Source organism: Psittacula echo (assembly GCF_963264785.1).
Source record: "Psittacula echo genome assembly, chromosome: 4".
Taxonomy (NCBI): Eukaryota; Metazoa; Chordata; class Aves; order Psittaciformes; family Psittacidae; genus Psittacula; species Psittacula echo.
This window is the reverse complement of record NC_137738.1, coordinates 104,935,750-104,959,881: the sequence shown is the minus strand read 5'-3', so window position 1 is coordinate 104,959,881 and position 24,132 is coordinate 104,935,750. Positions and strand designations below refer to the sequence as shown.

Sequence of the window (24,132 nt, the reverse complement as noted above, 5' to 3'; positions counted from 1 at the left end):
GGAACTCTGTCTGGTCGAAAGACAGAAAGCAATGGCCACCTTTTCCTGCGAAAAAATAATAATTACTCTAGTTCTAATTCTGTCACTTTTCCTGCCTGTCTGGTTTCGGTTTCTTGCCTCCAGAGTTTCGTGTCATCCAACTTCTACTGATGTACTTCATGCCACAAGAAGAAGACAGTAGCTGCAGAAAGGAGGAGAAGAGGATGGGGGAACAACCTCAGACTCTAGGGGAATTCCACCAGATTATAGCTCAACCCCTCTAGAATAAGCATTAAACCCTCTAAAGCACCGCCTGAGGGACCCTGGGGGAAGATTTCCAACACGCAAACCACGTATGTCTATTAACTCCAGGACCACCTTATTTTTAACGATCGGGAATTGCTTTCCAACGTCATCTTCTGCTTCCCGAGGCTTCTCGCTCATCACTGACCCGTTGATGACAGGTTGGGCACCCCGACAGCCACCACCAGCCACCCTCTCCCGCCGCTGCCGCCCGGGGCCGCCCGGGCATCCTAGCCGTGACCCCGGCCGGGGCAGTTCTGCTCTCCAGGATACAATAACAGCAACGCTAGAGCCTGGCTAGTGGCAGAAAAGAAAATAAATCTCCATCAGGCTCAGCTTCTCTCAAAAGGAGGGAGCTCTCAAGAGAAACTGTTGATTTGTAAGGAAATCAGAGGAAAGCATACCTTACTACACACTTAACATATTTTTTTGCATCACTCTACAACCGCACAGGTTTCTGAACCTCAAGCCAGCTTCGGGAAGGAGCTGATTTTGCTGGAGAAGGATGCACCGATCTCCACATAGGCAGGAAAGAGAGTGAAGCTGAGCTAATCCCGATTGTCGCACCCGAGATGCTTCACCTCTCCTCCAGTGCGACCCTATATCCTACCTTGAGCTTCGCACAACCTTATATGGGAGCTCCTTTCTATCAGCCCCCGACTTTTTGCGAGCCCTCTCTGCATGAGGAAATGTCTTATCGCTCACAAAACTCCACAAAAGAGTCGAAAAGTTACTATCTAGCTCAAATGTTTATGCATGTTTATATGCAACAGAGATAAGTGGATTATTTAAACGCTTCTCGGTGTCTATATGTAATGCCGATACATATAATTCATAATTGCATCCATACTATTTCGGTTATGCTTTTTTGGAGAAGGTCCAACTTCTGTTCACATAAACACTTACGTATCCTAAACATATTAGTGTCTCTAAATTTTACTTTTCAATACCGTAAAAATAAATCAAGGCAACACGCCGACATCCAAAACGACATTTGCCGATTTAAGATGAGGTGCAATCTCATCTCCCCTCTCTCCTTCCTCAGGAACAGCTTTTCTCTTTGCTCAGTTCTAGACACCTTAAGGTAAACAGCACTCTGCAACTCTGATATTCCTCTTATTTCTTTTAAAATAAATAAATTCTGTATTATTTTTCTTCATTGAGCGTCCTGTAGTGGCCATAAATAAGCTTGGGAGGAGCGAAACAGCGGGAGGATGGAATAGATGTGGAGTTGGAGAGCACAGGCTGGAAATTAATAGTAGTGAGGGATGGGACTGCCCTGCAGCATCACATGCACATACACATACACTTGCACACACACACAGCCTCATTCTTGCCACCAAAAGCGACCAACGCCCCTTCAGCCTGTGAGTTAATTTTGGGGAATGGGATCCTTTTCCGTGTTCATCCTAATCCGTCCTGAATTTTACTTCTGCAAGGTTTTCCCATCTGATCCCAAAGTGGTTTGGGTTTTTATTTTTGGTTCGTAAAATGTCAGACACGAGTTCAGAGCAGGCAGGGGGGTGAAGGAAGCTGCGACCCCCGGCTTACCTTCCACTAGAGAAGTGAGTAAAGTGACATTTGCGGCCTTACGTCTGCCGGCTGGTAAATTCAAACCGATTTTTTCTAGCCTTTCTCGCAAAGATCTCCCCCCGTTTTTCGATTTGGCTCTAGAATTGTAAAGAAATGAACATCGTGATTAACCCCGCGGTGTTCCTGGAAGAAACATTTAGTCTGTGCAGTCACTGGAGCCTGGGAGGGTTTTCACTCAACCTGGTGTGCACCGATTCCTGCTCGGGTTTGTTGAGATTTCCTTCATTTGTCCTGGGGCTGGGAGTAGGGATTAACCCACTTTCCACCCTATTTTATCAAGGGAAATCAAATAATGCCAGATAGCAATAGTTAACTTGCAGCATTCTGATTTAGAGAGGGAATGGGTTCCTACTTTATGATACTAGCTGGTATTAAGATGGAGTGAGGAGATGGGCAGAAAGGTAAGAGGAGAATTAAATCCTCGGTTATTCCAGGAAAAAGCCTGGATGGGAAGGATAGCGAGGCGGAGGAATATCTGGAAGGCTCAATGCGAGAATGTGTGCGCCTGTGGATAAAATAGAAAGGGAGGAAAATATTAACCCATTTTTGCGCTTGTGTGTCTGAGTGTGTTCTGGTGCGGAAAGGCGATGCTAAGAGGAACTGCTCACCTGAAGGCAGGGTGCGTTACACAAAGGGAACTGATTGCCTGGAGGAAGATTTGAATGCCTGTCGGAGGTTACTGATAAGGACAATAAAACGATGAGTGAGCTATAGGTGGGAATACACATCTATTGTTCGGACGCCTATACATATGTAAACCCCCAGGGATGAAATTTTGCCACCTGCGAAATCAGGAAGAGTTTTGGCACCTAAAATCGGAGTCTCTCCCAAACATCTCTTAGCTCTCACTTAAAATTATTTAAGGATTAGTACTCTGTCTTAGCGAAACGACAGAGAACCAGGCTGGCTTCCCACTATTTTATATCAAAGTAAATAGGGCTAGATGGCAGAATTACAAGAAATGAACAAAATGAACAAAATGAACCAAAGCTTGTCTAGAATTTAAATTCAAGATAGGAACTGAAGTCAGCAGCAGCCAATGACGATGGCTTGGGCCAACTCCAGAAATTCACTAAAGTTCAATAATGATGTTTCTTTACCTTGCTAATTATATTTCCTACAGTGTATCTCTCAGATGTTCTCCCTGCTCCATTTGTAGTTGTACAGAACGAGCAGGCAGGTTGGCATCTGTAAGTAAAATTCTCTGCTGCTCTCACTGGCAAAGATCACGTCTGAACAATGATTACAGACATTCACGTGGAACGGCATCTATTTTAGGAGACCCTAATTCTCAAGTGTATTTTTGAGTGACTGACAGCATGTGGCAGGACTTCCCCACATCTCCAGCCGCCATCGCGGATTTTTTTTGAGGGGGGAAGGGAGGGGAGGGAATCCAGACACAACTTTTTTAAAACATCTTACAGTCAACATTGCCCATTTGCTCCTGCAGGATTTGGAAAAAGTATTTTCTTCTTTAAGATTAGCAATTTTTAAACATGATCTGAAATTTATTAAGGGTCAATTTATATGCATGTGTTCCTGTCTCAAAGTAATGCTTTATTTTCCAGTCTGGCATATACCTCACACATAGAAAACGAAGTCTTATCCCCTCTCAGCTTTCTACTGGCTTAAGTGAACTGGTACCTCATGCCATGGCTTCTTCCCTGTTCTGACTGGACATAGAGTCTTAGCCCACCTTTCTTCCAGACAAGTAATTCTGACAATTCACAACCCTTCAGACACTACCAAAAAGAAAAAAGCCTTTCTCTCTGATAGATTTTTCCAGCTGATGACCTCAGAGCTGAAATTCTTGTTGCTGGTACCTAAATGCACAATCTCCCACTTGCTATGATGGGGCGGTATCCAAACCTCTAGGTCATCCCTTGGTCTTTATTTTCCTCAGTACCAATAACGCCAACAATTTTGAGGTCTTTAGCAAAACCCACCAGGACATTAGTGGGCGATTTGCACAAATGTTAAATAGCAAAGGCTTCAAGATCAACCGTGAATAATTCCTCTAGGAACTTTCTCTAGATGAAGAACTAAGTTTCTGACTTTCAAAGCTATCTGTTGCTGGTTTTCTTTAGTCAGCTACTTACATAAGTTACAGGTTGCCTATTAATCCTCTGCCAATTTAAATAATGTCTCGTGTAACATCATGTTAATTGCCTTATCATTATAGCCATATAAAGGTAGCCTCATGGATTTATCTAGGAAATCCCTAGAAATACATCAGGTCCTGAAATGCATATGGTTCATCCTGCAATGTCTAACTGCAACATGGCCATAATCACGTTTTATTTTGATAGTTTTCTAAGAGAGAAGTGTGAGAAGAAGAAAAGGTAGAAAGTGTGAGCATGTACAAGAGTGAAAATCTTCTTGCCTCAGTTCCTTCATTCTGGAATTGAGACAAGTTCCAGATTCTTTGATAGAAACTTCAGTGGCCACATCTTTCTCTAGTCTCCATGTGTTCATCTCAATGTCTGAATACAGCATATTTTGACCTAACCTTGAATGTGACACACACAAGCTATGGCAATAAGATCAGTGAGTACTTGCAATCATCTTTACTGTTGACCAAATATTTCTGGTGCATGCACGGATGCCCACCCATAGGCATATTCACACACATGCTCCAGCCTCTTACCTTCTAAGTACTCCTCCCAGAAGGGATGCATTCAGACACTCTGGAGGAGAAAGGCGTCTTTGAACTTCTCCTACAGTTACTTTATACTTTGAAGTTGAACTAAGCAAGGACAAGCGGCCAGGTACAGAGCAAAACACCTCTCCAGTATTGACTGAAATTCCACCCAGGAAGCCATCTTTGTTCATCATCAAAGAAGTAACAGATTTTGGAGGAACAGGAACTGGAAAAAGAAAAGGGAGAGAGGGCAGAGAGAAACCATCATGTCGTGAAGGAGTATTGGATAAGTCTCTCTGACATGCACAGAACAGCAAAATGAAAGGGAATTTTGAGTCTCTGGCTACCTCCAGCAACCTAAAGGGTGCTGCTCCCCCAACCTCTAGGAAATTGCTCCATGAATGATGGATGGAGAGAAGGGTGGTACAGTACAGCCTCTATGCAGGGTTTGATCATTGGGAAATAAAATACATATTGGCAAGCACCTGGCAACTTTCGGGTTTGAGCCTGTGTCTCACCCAGAGCCCCCCGATGCCTTTTGTACAACGGACAGCGCCTTTCTGGAGGGGAAAAAAAAAGGAAAATTTACTTTTTTTTGCTAATGTTTCCATTACTGTTAAGCTGAGCCAGGAATAAATTCACTACACGAAGGGTGTTGCTGTCTTAAGTAAGTATCAAGGCTGGAGGATACAGCAACCAGAAGACAGCTCTGTTATTGCTTTGTGTTTTTATTAACTCTGGTTTATGAAATAAATTGAGTCTTTTCTTTCAGAAAAATGAACACCAGAAAAAAAAAAAAAAAAAAAAAGAAATCTGGTCTAACCATGGCGTTCTCTACCTTGATCAAATTGTGCTGTCCGTGAAGTAATAGGAACTCTCCTGCCCCTCAATAAAGCTGATCTTGTTACTGTAACACATCTTTAGGTAGTTATGGCTAACTATAGGTATATGTAACACATATGAAGGCAGTTGTGGGAAAAAATCAAAAGAAAACAATAAAGCAAAACTAAGCAAAATTAAAACATGCTATTCTGTCCACGATAAAAAAGAAATACTTCTTTTCTCTGAGAAATCAGTGAGGTTACCAAGGGGATTACAACAAACAAATTCCTATAATAGCAGCCATACACACTCAGAAATAAATAACAACAACAAAAACTGGCTAAACCAGAAATGAGAGCATTTCCCCCGTGACCCGAATTTTGTTTACGAATGAACTGAAATAGCTCCCTCATAATTGTGGGTAAGTGTGATGATTTACAGCAGGTGCTCTAATCAATCAGCCAATCGCTTTAATTTATAGGGAGCCTCGCTGTATTTTCCCCAGTTGTTTCATTTCTACAAGTAATTGATAACAAACAGTACTTAAGGTATGTTTTATGCAGGAGTTAATAAGAGCTGACAGCTGCTACTGCTGCTTCCTTTTGGAATGGCTGCAACACTCCTTTCCCTATAGAAAATGCATTCCAAAATTAGGGGAGTTGCTGGTGGTAGAATCCTGGCAGTCCAGCGGGCATCTTTCAGAGGAGAAAACTAATTGATTACATACCCTCGTCGAGTAGGTACTGCTCCACCGTCTCCCGTTTCCACTCAATCAATTACAAAACCAATTCGGCAAATAATAGGGTTCTATTATGCACATATGTCAGCTATTTAGGTAGTCATAATACATGTCAGTTAAGTCATAAAATCCCTGTTTATTTGCAACATAGTTGGAGAATCAAACCGTTAGGGTTGAGCGGATATTTAAGTCGTCTGGAGCTGCTAAACAATAAGATCGGGTATCCTAATATATTACCAAGTGCTAACTACTGGGCAATTGCCAATTTTATAACCTCAGTGTATGGAATAGACACAACCCTGTTTCACTGTTTTTATTACAGATCATTTCCTATTGCCAGACCAGACCCTCACAATAAAAGCTCTATAACAGCTAAAAACCAAAAGGCATGTCGATTTTAGACATACTTATTGCTTTGTATGCCTTGTATATAGTCTCCAGTATAAACAAATTATTTTGAGTGGCTTTACTTCAGGGAATCAGAAAGTGAGATGGATTCCTATTTCTCTATTATTTTTAGTTAGGCACTTTATACAGCTCATAAAGGCAGTTTCAAATAGTTTGAGAATGGCACAGAAACAGTTATAGAAGAGTTAGAGGCCCACTCTTGCTTTCGTTGCTATTAATGGCGGCGGTCGGGGGCTGATTGATATTGATTCTATGGGAAAAGACTAATTTGGAGTATCAGAGGTAGCTCTGGTAGACAAAAAACAAATTCCTCCCCAGCCCCCACCCCGCACAAATTCCTCCCCAGCCCCCACCCCGCACCCCCCCCCCCCCGTTATACGTAGACATATCACTTGTTTCATGCATGATGTCCTGCAATGTCGTTCTAGTGAAGCATCAACAAAAAGTGACAAATAAATAAATAAATGAAAAAGAAAACAACAACAAGTAAAGCAGTGCCACCAGAGAGATTTCATGATTGTCATTTTTCTCTTGGCCCAACATATGGGCTCAGTGGTTCCAGTACACCTTTACAGTGGCTACATTTAGTTACCAGTTTATCAGGTCACTGTCCAGTGAACTGAAAAATTAAACAAGAGGCAGCAATCCCACGAACATCTGATCTTAGACCAAACTCACTAAAGAGTGAGGGACCCGTGCAATGGCAAAATGTGCTTCACACCCTCCTTGCTCTGCCCTTTTGGAGCGCTCATTACATTAGTTAACCTTTGAAATATGGATTTTCACGTGCTCAGGTTTTTGCTGGGTTTTTTTTTCCCCCTTGCAAATTGCTTTTGGGAAACAGGCTGCCTTGGTGCCCTCCCCCACTATGCTGAGAGCTTCTCAGCTTTTCTCGCTACTCCTGCCTCTCCCAAAAGGACGGTATGAATATACCCATCACTTGGACTCTAATAACTCTAAATTTTAGAAGCTTACCAGGCGGGGTAAGCATATCTATTGCAATTTCATAGCTTCAGAGAGATGTATTCTATCTAGACTCTATATCTTCTGTAAATTACCTAATGTTGCCTCAAAAGAAGTGTTTGCCATGGAATGAATTACCTCTATCTATATCGTATCTATATGTTTATCATGGCTATAGCTTTTCAGATAGAGCCCAGACATTACTAGAGATAATGAAAAGTGGAGGTTTTAGTGGGTGAAGAGATATACATGTCCGTGTGAGCAGCTGCAAGTGTCAAATCCCTGAATATATGTAAATAAAGTGTAATGCAGAATATATTTGAAGCCCATGTCAACTTTACCTTTTGGCTAGAGATTGCGGGAACTGAAATAATCAGAGTAACACACACGTGTACACAGCATCCCCAGCACTTCTGCCTTAACTTTATGCCTTTTAGTTCTTGTTATCTGCAGCAGAAACCATTCAGTTTTCTTTCCCTTCCAAACTCTATTTGCTGTGTGTATGTGAGCACTCACAAATGCATAATTCCCCTTTCCAAAATCTCTGCCTTTTCTTTTCCTTTCTTTCTCTCTCTATTTTTCTTTCCTCCTTCTTTTCTATCCTTTTCTCTCTTTCTTTCTCTTTTTCTCCTCCTGCGGTTACTTACAGCCTCTTTGTCATTTCTCCCCCTTCCATTTCTCTTCAGCTTATCAATAAACCGGGAGAGCAACAGTAGCCGCTTGATTTGTTAGTAATTATAAGCACACTGTTCCTGCAAACGGGTTCTCTAGATGAGTGAGATCGCTTTAAAACGACAGCAGGAAATGGTGGGGAAATGGAGCATGGCGAAACTCAGCATGAAGCTTTCAGTTCTTTACATGTTTACAATTTTCTGTGCATACATTAAGTCTTAGGGGTTGGGGTTATTCTTTTTTTTTTTTTTTGTTTTGGTTGGGTTTGGGTTTTTCTTTTTTTGTTGTTGTTGTTAATGGCGATTCTCTGTTGGGTTGCTTTCCACAAAAGCATAAAAATGGGCACCAGTGCAGACGCAGAAGTGGAAATGGAAATAAAAGGGCATTTGAGGAGCACTAAAAATAAATAAATAAATAGAAAAAAGGCACAAATAAATAGAATAAATATTAATAAATAAAATAATGCCCTGAAAATAGTTAAATAACAAGGCTTTACTCTATGGATATCGTTGCAATAACCCAAGTCAATAATACGATCACCTGTCAGTCAATCAAACAATCAATCCGAATAAATATTTCTTAAATTTCTTACTAACAAACGTCATTGCCAAAACTTCTTGCTATTTTGCTATTGAGCTCTCAAACAGCCTTTTATGAAAAAAAAAAAAAAAAAAATCTGCCCACTGAGCAAATTAAAATCAGTAAGAAGTTCTTTGTCCATTATAACAACAGGACTTTGTTGTAAGTTGATTTGGTCTGACTTGGTAGCCAAACCAAGAAAGTCCGGAGACAGGGTCTTACCCACTGCCACTGAAAGACCCGGTTGTTATTTTAATTTTAATGAACAATTGGAGAAAGTGTGTATTCCTGTCCCTTTCCCTCCGTTCCCTTTCACCTCCTCCATTCCCACCTCCCCTCTCTTCTCCTCCACCGAAGTCCTTTTTCCCCTGAAAACCGGGACTAAATTTCCAAGCGAAATGTATTCCCTCGAAATTGTTTTGCATTCAGTTAAAGGGGATCATAAGGTTCAGTGGGTAATCCAGGAATAAGCACGAAACTGGCAGGGAAGCAACATCTCTCATTCCCAGGTCAATCACCTGCAAAACTGACGCCAGAGAGGTTTTCAGTTAATCATTTATCCGGATGCTTCAAGAAGAGGCGGGGAGGAATCTCATGTTGTATTATTAGGTTGTTTGGGGTTTTTAAGGTTAAGACGCCTCCTTTCATGTATTTCTTTTAAATGGTAAGAGCAGAGCTTGTTTGCAAGGAGATAGAGAATGAAGGTGTTAGGGTTAAGTGTCCTTTCGTGCCAAATCAGGTGTGAGTTTGCTGACGATTGGCAGAAACCGCTGAAAGTAAATAAATACATCAGAATAATTTTAAGGTCGCTGGCTGTGCCCCAGAGTCACAAAAAATTAACTCAGGACTCGGGCCATGCAGGATTTGTCAGATGGAGAACTTCTTTGGCCATAGCCGGTGCCAAGGGCATCCCAAATGAACAGGTGACAAGGGGACCCGCTTTTTAATTCCTGACATACATAAAAATTCTCTGTATTTCAGCAGGGATCGAGGGAAAGGCCTCAAAACGTGCAGCCGGTGAGCTCTTAAAGCCGAGTTAAATCTGATATTAATGCTCTTGGTGATTATTATCATCTCGATGATTAATCTGACTCCCTCCCGCTCACTTCCACCACCCAAATCTTAATAGAACTAAGAGTTAACGCTGATTTTTTAACGTCTCGTTTGATTTTTAGACTGTTAATGTACCGCATCCTTCTCATTATTAGTTTATTGATTGTTCATTGACCAGCCCTCTTCAAATCGTATTAACCACCCTCTGCCAGTTTAGATTAGGAGAGTTTAAAAAGCACCTTTCATTGCTCCACCACCACCACAGCAGAGTTCAGGCTTGGTAGCTTAATGCTCGCTCTAATGGGGCAGCTAAGAGCCGAGGGGCCACGGTCCCTGCCTATTGCATTAATAGCTCAAAGGGGGCTAATACAGAAAATTAGCCTTAAACGAGCTCTGGAGATCTCCAAATGAAAGAGCCATTTATCACGCTGGCTACCTTCACTCTACTCGTTTGCTCTCTCTACTGGGAACAACTCATTTCCTCTTAACTAAATTACTTCAGAAATGTCAAGGAAGCTCAGATAGCAAACATAACAAGAGGCTGGGTGCATGTCATCTGTTGTGCGGGATCGATACGCGGGATAAATCGATAGCCGCGTATGAATTCCTGTGTAATTTCCTAAATATTTTGGCAATACTTTTGCATAGATAGGTAATTCCTTCTACAGGCTTCCAAGACTATGAAGAAACAAACACAAATCTGTATGGTTCAGATATCAAGTCCACATTATACTTTTTTTCAACTACATCGTAATTAAAGTGTTTCAGGTTTTGGTGAAATAGTCCCACTCTAACCCTTGTCTATCAAATCTGTATCACGGGGAGTGCTCCACAGTCCCAAATTCAGTCTCTACCTATCTGTCCATCTGCCTGCAATAACAACTTGGAGAGTTTCAACAACTTATTCTTGCTTCAAAGGACATCATCAAAGCGACAAACTGCAAGAACAAGGCGAAATCGATATTGGACCGTGTCTGTGTGGCTCCTTCTCTCGTCCTGATTAAATATTGTCTGCCACAAACGTGACCTACTATTTATTACCCATTTCTCCCCCTCAGTACCTAGGAAACACCTTGTGCAAAAAGCTAAAGCGACTTTAAAACAGATCTCAGGATCTTTTTTTAGTAACATTTCCAAACTGCATATCTATCCCTGTTCACCATGAATAAACTCAGGGTATCTCTTCTTATGGCTGCACATAGGCGCATGTAATCGCACCTATATGGGATTATGCGGCAGCTACTCGACCTGGAGCTCTTGCAATACCCATACACATTAAGCACCCCTATATCTACACCTAAGACATGTAATTACTAATACTCACATTTTAGTGCTACTCGCTATCTAACTGTACCGCCCAGCATGCGCATTCAGTCTCTGCTGTCCCTGAAGGAAGGAGAGACACAGAAGGCGGGTGGAGTGTTTATATATATATATATATATATAAAAAAAAAGAGTATTTTCGCCAAGGTGATCAACAGAAAAGTGTTCTGCAGGAAAACAGATTGCGAAAGGTATATACGAAAAGGGAGCAACGCTAGTAAGGAGCCTCTTCGCCACAAATCATGCACCAATTAATCAAATACACCCAAGAGGAAACATCGAGTATGAGGTGTTAAGCGGGGGTGGGGAGGGAAGGAGAGGGGAGGAGAGCGGGGCGGGGGGGTGGGTGAGGGTGGGGAGGGAAGATAATACAAGCAAAAGTCATCAGGTTACAGACCCTGAGCACAAAACCGACTGAACATTCAAACTGCACTAAACCAGGAGAAACAACTTTTCACTGTATATATCAAAACCAAAAGGTGAGTAATTTTCTATTTCTCAAAACCACCTTCGACTTTTCAACCGATGGTCCTAAATAACGCTACCAAATGGTCTTCAAGTTTTCACCTTTCCTCCCTCAAATAACCAGACCTTGATCGTGTGTGTGCAAGAGAGAAACTGTACACGTGGATTTAAATAAAAAACAATAAATACACGGAAGGACCTCATACTGCCTTAAATACATTTTAAATAAACATACTCCCTGTTATTTTGCTTTACATTTTAGAAGATCATCCCTATTAAAGTATTTGTTCGCATTTGACAAATAAGAGGTAAGTGCTGCTGATAGTAAGCATAAGGGACAGCATTCCTAAGGCTCATCTCTGGTACTTAAAATTGAATCTAGAAATAGAAACTCCTTAGATAATTAAAGATAGCTTTCCCTACATTTGCAGCGTGTGATCTGTTTAATGTCTATCAGCATAACACAACACTAATCGCCAAGCATCTTCGAGTGACTGTCAGAGAAATGTAAAAAAATTAAGCAGCTGCAATACGCTCGAAATGAGTTATTGTAATTACATTTAATTAGTTTAATTAGTTAATTATTTTGCTTACAGCTGTACAAGAGACTGCAAACATTTGTTAATATCACATTCCCTTTAACAGTATGGGGTGATTCTGCAGTTACACTAAATCATGTGCGCATATGTAGGGAGATTTACAAAATGGGCATGGAGAAAGGGGGATTATTGAAAGAAGGGGGGAAGAAAGTCGAGGCTGTCTTTTCATAAGTATTTCTTTTTCTCCCCTTCACTTTTGATTGGCCTGGGAAATACATTTCAGCACCAAAGGGAATCAGCCTTCTTCTCGCGTTAAAAGATAAGCCCCCCCCCTCCCCCCCCGGAAACTGCATTTGGCCATGGGGTGCTCCATTAGGGACATTTGGGTAATTAAACCCTTTAAGGAGGGAGAAGGTGGGAATATAAATTTTTCCTTTCACAGATATTCCCTTTCCCCTTCAGTCTATCTGCCGATCCAACCAACTATACACCTTGCTGCCATCTATACCTACTTTCCGGATAAATTAATTGTCCCAAAGTAAAAAGATATCATGAAAATTTTGCTACACAGTACAAGTTCTTCTAGCTTGTTGGAATAATCCATACCTTTTTTAATGACAGACTGGTCCAATAAGTTCATACCGCTGTTATTGGCATCTTCAACTGACTGTGGATATAAAAACATCACTATTCAAATTGACTGGATATTAAAGAATCACGTACATAAATCATGTCATTCCAAACTGAAGTTTCTGTTATTTCCATTTATATTAATTCACTGGGGGAAAAGGGATTTCTTAATCATTCTTATTATTGTTAGCATTATTCCTCCAAATCGACAAGGAAACAAAATTCTTACAAATTATAGTATGTATAATAATAATAATAATAATAAACCGGTGTGAAGCATATGGGTGCAATATTTGGTTTGTTATCTTATAAAACATAGGAATCACATAGACTTCCTTGCATTCGATAAAGGTTTATATTTCTTCCTTTGAAAATCCGGCAATTCGGCAACATCTGCAAGATCTGTCGCATGACATAAATGAACACGATTAAGGACAACTTTAAATTGTCCTCTGCTTTCCTCCCTCCCTCCCCCCCACCTTTTGCGTGTATGTGTGCGTGTTTTGTTTTGTTTGTTTAACCTTGTTACATCTTAATAATTCAAGGCCATTTACTTTTTATATACAATAGTTTACATTATGGACTTTTAATTAAAGCCGGAGCGATCCGCCCCCATGGTTCGGAGCCGAAGCAGAAGATTTCCAGCTCCTGAATTAATGGGGAGAAGGAGCAGGAATATACATTATCGAAAGAAGGAACTATGAAATTGATTGCCTAGAAAAAGTCTCCCTATCTCCTTTTCAAGCCTTTCCTCCACCCCATCCCCCTTCATCCCCGCCCCCCCCCCCCCCCCCCGCCTTTCTTTCCCCTTTCTTTTCAGCCCGTATAAGAGCACACCTGTTATTACGGCATTAACTTCTTTAGCAGGGAAGAGAACAAAGAAGGGCCCAGAGGACACAGCAAATGTTGGGTTTCATTTCTCAATACCAAAGTGGTATACACAAAAAAACCCCAAACAACAAACCAAAAAAAAAAAACACCACCAAAAAACCACTAAACTACAAATAAACAAACCAAAATTACCGCTGGATCTGCGGTCGGTACTCCGCATAAAAAAACTCCTAAAGAGGTGTCATCAGAGCGATTTATTGCAGGGTTATGGCAGCTTCCGTTTTAGGGTAAATTCTGGGTATTAGAGAAAGGGAGGACCTATGGGTTTCTTGGGTTTATCATTTTATTTTCCTCATTACTATTTAGGGTTTGAGGGCATTTTTTTTTTTTCCCCCAGGTTATTGCGTATCTGGGGAGTTGTCGCTTTTTTTCTTTTTTCTTTTTTTTTTTTCCCTGATAAAGAAAACATCTTTACAGCAAAGCCATTATTTTGTTCGCTATTATTTTAACTTTATCTTTGCTACCACGAAAGGCTGAGGTTATCCGGATCCAGCCCTTATCTCCGGCACTCTCTGATCACCAGATATTTAAGACGGAATATGATTAATGACAAAATTGCATCTCCCCAAAAATGTGACGGAACAATATTTTCTATGAGATTTTTCCTTTCATTTTCCTTGCATACACACTCAAGCGGTCACGCACACACAGAGCGGTTCCTTCTGTTGTGTGTTTGTGCATGGCTGTGTCTTTCTCTCATAATCAATAGGCTACATACCTAAAGGGCACAAAATAAAATTACAGTCTTCTTTTCTCTGAGCAGCTCCCAAAGAGGGATGATGAGCAAATCCTACATCACTGTGCACCTCCACGGCACAAAAGTGGAGGTAAATACGAAACACCATCTTTTCTTCCCTTTTGTTATTTTTACTTCTTTATTTTTTAACTCCTCATCTCACCTTATCTGTAGAGTAGATGGTTGTGCCCACGCTTTATGCCTGTGCGTGCGCTCCGCTCGCTCCATCAGCAACGTGGGTTAGTTGTTGTAGTTAATGAGAAGACTCCTGTCTGATTTTCTATCTAATTACGCCCTCCTGCTGGGTTTTTGTACAGGATATTCGCTCAGCATGCTGGCAGTTAATAGTCACAGAGAGGATCGTAAAGATTTAATTAGGACTGCATGCGGAAACGTGGAAAAACAACTCAGACTTTTAATTACTAGACTTCTTTAGTTAAAAGTGATACCAGGGGTTACTTTATAACAGACTTCGGTGTTTTGGCGCAACTTAACTCTCCGTGTCTCTAGCTAGCACGTAGAAAGAGGGACGGCAGTGTGAGGGAGGAGGAGTGGAGGTGTGTGTGTGGGGAGGAGAAAGGTGATGAGTTTCCAGACAGATTTGGAAAATCTCGAGAGGAAGATTCCCCTCCCTTCATTCCTCCAATAATCTGATAGCACAGAGCTTCCTAGATGCCATATATATCCACCTTATTCAACAGCTATGAATATATCAGAGAAAAAAATATCTTCTTGTTTCCCTTTAAAGAGCCTGAATTTCCCCTGAATATTTTCTTTATTGTATCTTTTACTAGTATAACCTTTCTTTTTCCTAGCTGGTGTGTGTGGGAATATCTGAGGTTGCAATGTTTGGGGGTTGTTTGTTTGTTTTCAGAGTCCCTGTTAGATGACGCAAATTTGTTTTCAATGACTAGGTCTTGGCTTCTCTGTTCCCTATGCGAGGGCTGTAATTTGCAGTTTGAAAATGCCCCTCGGAAGGAGCAGCAATAGCATTACAATACGTCCTGTTTACAAAAACAGAGCACTATCATGTTACAATCACTTAATTCCAGCCCTGGACAATGGCTCACACATGGCCTGAGTTTGGCGTTCGTAAAATAACCACTGTTTCTTTCTGTCACGCACTGCCTTTCTTTCTGTTTCATGTTCCCTTGTCAGCCCAGCCCATTCCCATGGCACATATTTGATCAGACACGTATAAGCTAAAGCAAAGAGGCACATCTTTATCCAACTGTATACCTAGATATCGGTTCAACTTTTTGGACTACTAAACGAAATAAAACCACCACAAAACTAAACCAAACAGCTATTTGAGACCCTTCTTGGAAATTCTCTCTAGTGTTCGTGGAAAGTAAGTATATATCGCCTGAACAGGAATCTCTGTAGATTTATATTTAAAATCCCTCGAACGGATTCCTTGGCTCTACAATAAATCCATATTAAAAATCTGGTTGGGAAACTGCCCAGGTTCCTCTGCCACTAGAAGAGGAGACAAGAATAGAAAATGCTGAACGGTAGGAGAGAGCACTGGGCTGCTTTCCCTCCTGCCTGTGCTAACTGGTAGTTGGACACTTCTTCCTTCACGTGTTTCTCCTTGGGACACTCTCCTCTTCTCCCCCCTCCCCCGGCCTGTGACCAAACTTTTAGAAATAAAGGGCCTGTTTAATTTCCAGCGGCCTCAGAACCCCAAAACAAGAACCCCATGCCTGCTGGCACACGGCCATGTCTGCCCCGGCCCAGTCCCATCCCTATCCCCATTCCATCCCTTTTCCAGACCGATCCCAGCCTGATCGCCTGCCCGAGGTGGTGGGGGCCGGGGGAGGCACTTTCCATGGATGCTGAGCCCTGCCCGTAGCGGGAATGTTTTACTGGAAAAGGGAAGGAGAGCTGTTTTTTCTGAGCTGAGTAGGACCTTTTCTTCTCTCTTTCTCACTTTCTCTCTGTCTCTCGGTGTCTCTCTCACCCCCTTCCTTTCCCTCCCCGCTCTATCTTTCTCTCTTGTTTTTCCTTTTCCTCTCTTCTCCTCACCTACCCTTTGTCTCTTCTCTCTCTTTTCTCACTGTCTCTGTCACTTTCTTGCTTTCCCTGTCTCTCCCCACCTTTTCCCCTTTCCCTCTCTCTCCCCCTTGCTTCTGTCTTTTTCTCACCCTTCTCTTTTCCCCTTCTTTCTCTCTCCTTTCGTTTCTTCTGCCTTTTATATTCTTCTTCTCCCTTTTTTACCTCTTCCCCCTTTCCTCCCTTCTTGTCTTTCTTTCTCACAAGAGCACAACAATCACCAGCTTTTCTTTGAGGAAAGTGTAAATACGAAAGCACAAACAGCACTTAACGTCTATCCAGAGAAAGATAGACATGTTCACAGAGGTAAAACTCGACTTGACCTCCAAGGCCGTTTGGCTCAGCCGAGGTTGGAAGCCGAGCCCCAGGAACGGGGGGGATGCTCTCTGCTCTCAAAACCCGCTTGCAAAGCCGCGGAAACCAGCGACCTGACGAGCTCGGAGGCAGGAGCAAACCCAAAATCTTTCTATTTCTAAAGCACTTTGCCCCAGCAAATCGCAGAGATTTTTCCCTGAAGTCCTAAACCCAGGCTCAAGCCAATGCAACCAGCCACCCCTCTGCTGCTGTCCTTGTCATGTTCAGCAGGATCCTTTTCACGGCTGGTTTTACCTTCTCAGACTCCTCTTTTCTCCTTTCTTTTCCCTTTTCTCTAACTTTGAAGCCCGTATCCCATCCAGCGTTTGTTTATCCCAAGTGTATATATGCGTATATATGCATATATATATGGTACCTAGATTTGGGGAGGAGGGAGGTGACTGGAGGGGAACCCCCAAATCCCTACTAGCAAAGCCTAACACAAGAACTGGTCCCTGAGTTCCTCCGGTTTGGAGTCCCACTCTTTGACCATGCCCTGCTCCAACAAGGTGCAAACCCTTCCCCCCACTCCCCAGGACCGAAGCTGTTAAGGGCCTTTGTGTGTTTGTTTGGGGTTGTGTTTTTTTCTTCTTTTTTTTTTTTTTTTTTTAATAACACGTGCTGATGAGTTTCGCGTGGGATGGAAGAAGGCTGAGAAATACTGTGCTTTGAGCCCCCTGAAACTCCTTTGTTACCCAAAAGAGGGAATCAAACTATTTAAAATCAGTGCTACCCTACCAATTATGCTTAAAAAAAAGAAGGGAAGGGAGGAGTGTTTCAAGTCTTGTTCCCGATGACCGGTTATTGCTTTTGGTTTGGGTTTTGTTTGTATTTTCCCTCCCGGATGAAAAATGTAGTAATTGGACAGTTTCATCAAAATCCTTGAACGGCAGGAAATTGGTTGGGGTGGTTAAGGGAGGGCGTAAACTGAGATTGCATGGAAAATAACCTGAATTTGAAAAGCCAGGTTTAAACTTTGCCAGCCTTTGAAACACGTGGAATATTTAAAGTATGTCTGCCTTCCCCTGCACTCTGTTTGCAGAGTAAGGTTTGGTTTGCAAAGCAGAGCCAGTGAGTGATAGCAGTGAAATAAATTATCTCTAAATAATAATAATAATAATAATAATAATAATAAGAAAGTGAAGGACGGGGAGAGGGGGAGTAGCTGGATTATAATCTCAGCACTGAAAAAGAATGGTAGCCTGCACCGATATTACTGTAAGCCCCTCGCTGATGATTTATAGCCGAGGGATGGGGGCTCTAGCCTGGGAGGCATCTGTATGGCCCAGGAGAAAGCAACGCGAAGCCTTACCTGGACCTCCTCCATCCCCGGGTGCCCGATGCCGTGCAGGGCAAGGCTGTCCCCCATCCCGGAGTCAAGGCCATGGTGAGCTGAGTGGAGCAGGACATCTGGCCTCCTCACGGAGTGGTAGTCCCGCCTGGGATCCAGGCCCGAGAGCTGGGGCAGGGCGGCCCGAGGCTGCGGCAGCAGTGACCCCGTCTCCGATCCCACCTCTTGCCTCTGCCTCTGGCCCCAGGGATGCTGCTGGGGTTGATGCAGGGGGTTTAGGGAGTAGGGGTCATTGACATGGGAGTAAGGGTCCTGGCTTTGGTGGTAAGGAAGAGGCTGGTAGGGGGGTGGGAAGTAAGGCGGCTGGAAATCCGAGGATGGGGTGTGAGAGAGCGGAGGAGCGCTGGAGTAGGGTCCCTGGGAAACGGATCCCAGCTGGGACAACCTGGAACTGTGACTGGGAACTCCATCATGCCGGTCCTACAAGCAGAATGAAATAAAAGCAACAAAAAGAGAGGACTTTTAAAAAATAATAATATTTAAAAAAGTAAAAGAAGCACAATCCCACCCCAAAATAAAACAAATTATAAATACAACCAGTTGTAAACCAGGTTTCAGGTATGTCCTTTCCTTCCTCTGCCAAGGATTAGGAATGTCCCAGCATTTCCCACCCAGACCGTGTCTGTTCCCAGTAACTATCAAGGAGGGGAAGGGGGATCTGTCTGAGGGAGAAATACTAAATGTCGTAATTAAAAATGTAGAACGAGTGCTCCATATGCATTTATGATTCGTGACTTCAGTTCAGTAATATGATTCCCCCTCCAGCATCTCCCAAAATAAACCCCAAATTTTAAAAAGAAATTAAAAATATTGAGAACCCTAAACCACCCATCCTTCCAAAACAGCCCACCCCTTGTCCTGCCTAAAGTTTGTTCCCACTGCTGAAGTCCTGAAACTCAAAATCACCAACCCATCTTCACTTGGAAAAGACCAAAAAGAAAGCTGCACTTCTCGGAGGACTCCCAGGAAAGAAGCTGTGCAAAAAATATTTTTGAAAAAAAAAAATAAAAAATCACGGGGTTTTTTTGTATAAAGAGAGTCCACTCCTTAAAAAAAAAAAAAAAAAAAAAAAAAAAAAAAAAAAAATAGAAATGAAACATCGGTATTGAACAAATCCAGTCGCGGTGATTTCTGATTTCTCCAGCTATTTCCAATGTTTTTTTTCTCCTTTCCCAATATTATATTCCAGAGAATAGGGTGGAGGTCAATTGTAATGAAAAGTGTTTGGGGTGTGTGGGGGGCCGGGACGGGTGGAGCGAGTGGAGGCTTCGGAGAAAAGGTGGGAGAAGAGTTTTGTTCAACTCCATCGAGCTGAAGCTGCGAGGGTAAAAGTAAACAAGAAAAATATCTATTCCACAAAGTGGAGCTCAAACCCCCACAAGCAATGGCACACATGGCTTAGAGAGGGAAAAAAAAAAAAAAAGGAAGAAAAAAGTTGTGTTTTTTTCCTTGCTCTCCCCCCCAAACTCCCCTTGCTCAAATCGAGAACACACAATGCAAAAAGGGAGAAGCAGCTGCAAGCCTCCTCCAATTATTGTGCTAAATTACCAAGCCAAAGGCGTTTAAAAAGAGAGAGAGAGGGAGAGAGACAACAGATCGAGAGAGAGAACATGCAATTCTAGTACAACATGGATCCAAACTCACCATGGCGGAATAGGTGTGGACTAACATCTGGAAATAAAAAAAGTCTTGTAATAGCTAAAAAGAAAATAATGGTGATAGTGCTAATAATTGAAGGGGGAAAAAAATATCAAGGAGATCTGCAAAGGGCCGTGTTGGACACAGAACAGCTTGAAATACTTCGAAGTCTATCCATCAAAAAAAAAAAAAAAAAAAAAAAAAAAAAAAAAAAAAGGACCAATGCCCCCCAAACCGAGCCTGGAAACCTCTATCTACATATATGATTTACCCCTCCCTCTCTGGGGTTTCCCCCCCCCTTTTTTTTTTTCCCTTTGAGCTCCCAAATACAATCCTCTTCAACCCAAGGCTAGGCTCAGACTGCTCTGCTACCCCTTCCTCCCTTTCCTTCTCTACACCGCCTCATAATAATTGATATTCATGACTATTAATATTACACGACTACTTTAAAGGGAGAATGCAGGACCAAATGGAGCGTGAAGCTGGCAGCCAGCTCGAGAGCTCCCCTACTATTGTAAATGACGTTCATTCAGTGGAGAATTACTAGATGTAATCAGACGAGGGGGGCTGGCAGAAGCAGAGGTTGGGGAGAGGGAAAGGGGGGAAAAAGTTTAGCAAGGAAGAGGCATAACTTCAATGAACTCGAGCGGAGGAAGATGCGGAAAGTAGGAACGGGACTGAAGCGGGGAAGTGAGAGGAAACAATGCTAGAGGCGAAGAAAAAGAAGAAACCCCCCATATTTCCTTTTCTTTTCTTTTTTTTTTTTTTTTTTACGTTTGATGATACATTCCTAATACGAGGAATTATTTACCTTCGATGTTTTTGTTCTTGTAAGTTTGGGTTTTTGTTTGTGGCTTTTTTTTTTTTCTTTTTAAACAAATAACGAGGAAAACCAGGCTTTCCTAAACCTCTGCTTTCCCAAACCTCTACTTTCCCTGGTTTTTTAAAGAAATGGAAGAAGAAACATGCAGTCTCTATAACATATGTCTATTTACAGCGAGGATAAAGCTCTTCTGATGCATGTTACAGATCGTATTTATTCGCAATAGCCAAATAAATACTTTAATCTGCACTAAATTGGGCTTCACTTCTCTCTGAATCCTCTTTCTCCCTTCCCGATACGAAAAAATAAATAAAAATATATGTACGTATACGTCCAGATTTTCATCCAAATGTAAAATGTATGCAGTGATTTGTAAAGGGTGGTAAATTTATAGTTGTGAGGCAAAGCCAGAGGCGATATAAAACCTTTTTGATGTTGCGGGAACCCGTTCAACTGGACTATCTGCCATTTCTGTTAAAGTTCAACTTACGTTCCTTACTAAATAGACTCACACTTCCCAGAGCACCCCCCGCTCCGCACACACACACTTCTGTTTTAACAACAGATTCAGTTTAAGTGGCTGAGACTCCCCTACGTTAATTATAAATTGTAAAGAAGAGAAACAATTTTTTCTTTAGAAAAGATAGATCTAGAGGGCTTCAGCTCTAAAAAAACCCCAACAAAACAAACAAACAAACAAACAAACCCCCAACCCCCCCCCCCCCCAAAAACCCACCACAATTTGGCTTTATTTTTTAATGCTACGCGTTACAAAACGTCTTAGGATCACCACAAGTCCGGTTATACCCTGCCCACAGCCAAATCCTACCCAACCGCTCCCCAGCTCAGCTTCTCTCCCACGGCAGTCTAGAAACAAGAGTGTCTGTAAAATGCTCAGCGGCTTCAAAATCCCCTTCCAAACGAGGATGGGAAATAAAACCCCGTCGAAGCAGGGAAGGGGAGATGTTTTGCTGCCTGGTGCTGCGGGAAGGCAGAGAAAATGGCCGGGCTGTGCCCGGAGATGGGAAGGGAAAAGAAGCGAGGGCTCAGCGGACTGTGCCTGCGGGACGGACACACGCACACACACGCGGACAGAAACACACATGCCGGGCTGCGCTCATTCTGCATATGCTGGGGTTTGCTAGTTGATAATTAGCCTGACGGCAGCTTCTTGGGAGTGGAAACGTTTCTCCGGTGCGGCAGGCGGCCGCTCTCCCGCTCCCCTCCGTCCAGTCCACCCTGCCTGGCTGCTGCTGTGGGAGCCATGCCCTCCCTCTGGCGCCTTCTCTGCTTTGCCCGTGAGTTTCCCCGCTGTGTGAGCGCGCTCCCAGATGGGGATGCTACGGCGGACCGACGGGATGGGGCCGGCGCGGCCCCGACGGCGCTACCCCGGGCGTGCTCCGGCGCTACCCCGGGCGTGCTCCCGGCAGGTCCCCGGCACCCTGCCCTGTCCCTGGCCCCTGCGCTGACCCGTCCCTGGCTCGTGCCCGGTTCTCGGTTCCTGCCCGGCCCCTGCACGGTACCCAGCCTTGTCCTTGACCGCTTCCCTGTCCCCGGCTCCTGCCTGGTCCACTGTTCTTGTCCGATGCCTAGCCCGGTATCCGGCTTCTGCCCTGCCCTGTCCCCGTCCCCATCCCCTGCCGGGTACCGAGAGTCTGCCCAGTCCGCAGGCTGGTAACCAGCTCCGGCCCTGCCCGGTCCCTGCTACTGCCCTGATCTCTGTCCCTGCCTGCCTCTGCCCAGTAGCTGGTCTCTGCCCGGAATCTGGCCTCTGCCCTGTCCCCGGTCTCTTGCCCGGTCACCTCCCCACGGAGCAGCCTCCACACTGGAGCTGGCGGATTACGCCCTTCTGAAAATCTTCCCCCCCGCGATCGCCGTGCAAATGCCTCTGCCAGATTAAAAACAAAATTAAAAATAAAAAAATCAAAAAAGATTAAAATATGATTTTGCAGAGCGCCTTCCCTTACACGTCTTTTTCCCCGCTTCGGAGCAAATCCAGCCCGCTGGTTAACTTACAAGAAATGCATTCGCGGAGCCCGTTTGGGAAAGATCCGGCTCAGGAAACTGTGCAAAATTAAGAAAGGTTTCGCGATGTTTACACTGTGATTTCGCCCCCCCCTCCCCCCCCCCCCCCCTTTGGCCTCGAAAATAGCGAAGAAGTCTGACTAAAGCACACAACTTTTTATGTTTGCGGACTATGCAGAGCTGCCTTTGAATGTATCATTTCGGGTGCGTGTACTTACAGACGTGAAAGAATGTATGTGCAACTTAATTAATGCGAGTATATGTATCCATGTACATCTTAGCTATTGGTATATACGTATAAAAAGTCGTAAAAACCGCATCCGATTGTGAAAAGAAGAAAAAGAAAAAAAAAATCATAACTCAATTTTAGCCCAGCTTGGAATTGCGAAATTAAAAAATTAAAGAAAGAAAGAAAAGAAAGAAATGTATCCAGTCCCTGAACACCAGATTGTGTTTCTCTTCTATTTTTAGCTTTTTTTTTTCCTAGACATATGTCCATATTTAATCGAATTATTTTTAATTGGAGGTATAAACAACCAAACTCTTGCCTATAAGTTGCCTCATTCCAACCCCCAGATCATTTCTTTGATGTTTTAAATCGCATCAAACAGCTTTTCCATTAAAAAAAAAAAAAAAAAAAAAAAAGTTTAAGACTTGGCATTCTGAATACAAAGATGCAAATAAATAAGCATTTAAGCATTTACTCTTGGTTTCCCGTCTGTATACTTGTGTGTGTTGGTGTATGCGTCTCTATTTCTGCCTGTATGTATATGTAGAGCTATATATGTATTATATAGACACGCCTGTATCTATATACTATATATACATTTAAATATACATATGCTGTCTTACTCATATGTGTATTATATACTCACCTCATAGATATCTTCATACTTGACATTTTCAACCAGTTTCCAGAGCATGATGGCAGGCTGTTCTCTAGGAGGTGAGTGCATTCATGTGAAGAGCAGATGTCTGGATTCTCAGTACTTCTCTGTCTGTAATGATCCATCTATAATTGGAAATGGGGGACAGACACCAAATCCGACGTTCCTCTTCCATCGCAACTTATATGTGTTGTCTGAAACAATAGGCTGCAGAATTCTAGCTCAATCGGATAGTAAAAAACATTATCTGTTACATCGTTACATATATCTACAGACATATATGTGACTAGATATATACATATACACATAAAGAGACTTAGACTTCTATGTAGGCATAAAAAGATGTATATATATACACAGTTGCACATATGCAGACGTACATTTACACACACATACACACACATATCACCGAAAATTTAACTTTTTCCATGTGCAGACAAATATAAATTGACACATTTATATATGTAAATTCTCTATATTCCTACATATGTAGGCACATGTATGCTACACATTACATATGTATGTGTACATACAAACCTGATCAATTTATATAAGAGGGTATATAAATGCATGTTTGCGCATATATTTATACATTTACCATATATATGTGGATGCACAGTGATCAAATATACATATTATATAGTGCATATATCCGCTATTTTA

The 24,132-nt window shown here is 42.6% G+C and overlaps 1 protein-coding gene across 1 annotated transcript in view; it reads right to left on the bottom strand.

The window, feature by feature from the left end:
* Nucleotides 1-23,538, bottom strand: part of TFAP2B (transcription factor AP-2 beta) — a gene marked incomplete at its 5' end in the record, with an annotated part of 28,274 nt that extends 4,736 nt beyond the window's left edge. Inside the window, 5 exons of the mRNA XM_080617055.1 lie at nucleotides 1,834-1,952; nucleotides 4,523-4,742; nucleotides 12,686-12,746; nucleotides 18,058-18,516; nucleotides 23,458-23,538. Of these exons, the coding sequence (XP_080473181.1) occupies nucleotides 1,834-1,952; nucleotides 4,523-4,742; nucleotides 12,686-12,746; nucleotides 18,058-18,516; nucleotides 23,458-23,538 (940 nt within the window). The remainder of the gene's footprint in view (nucleotides 1-1,833; nucleotides 1,953-4,522; nucleotides 4,743-12,685; nucleotides 12,747-18,057; nucleotides 18,517-23,457) is intronic.
* Between the last annotated feature and the right edge of the window lie 594 nt (nucleotides 23,539-24,132).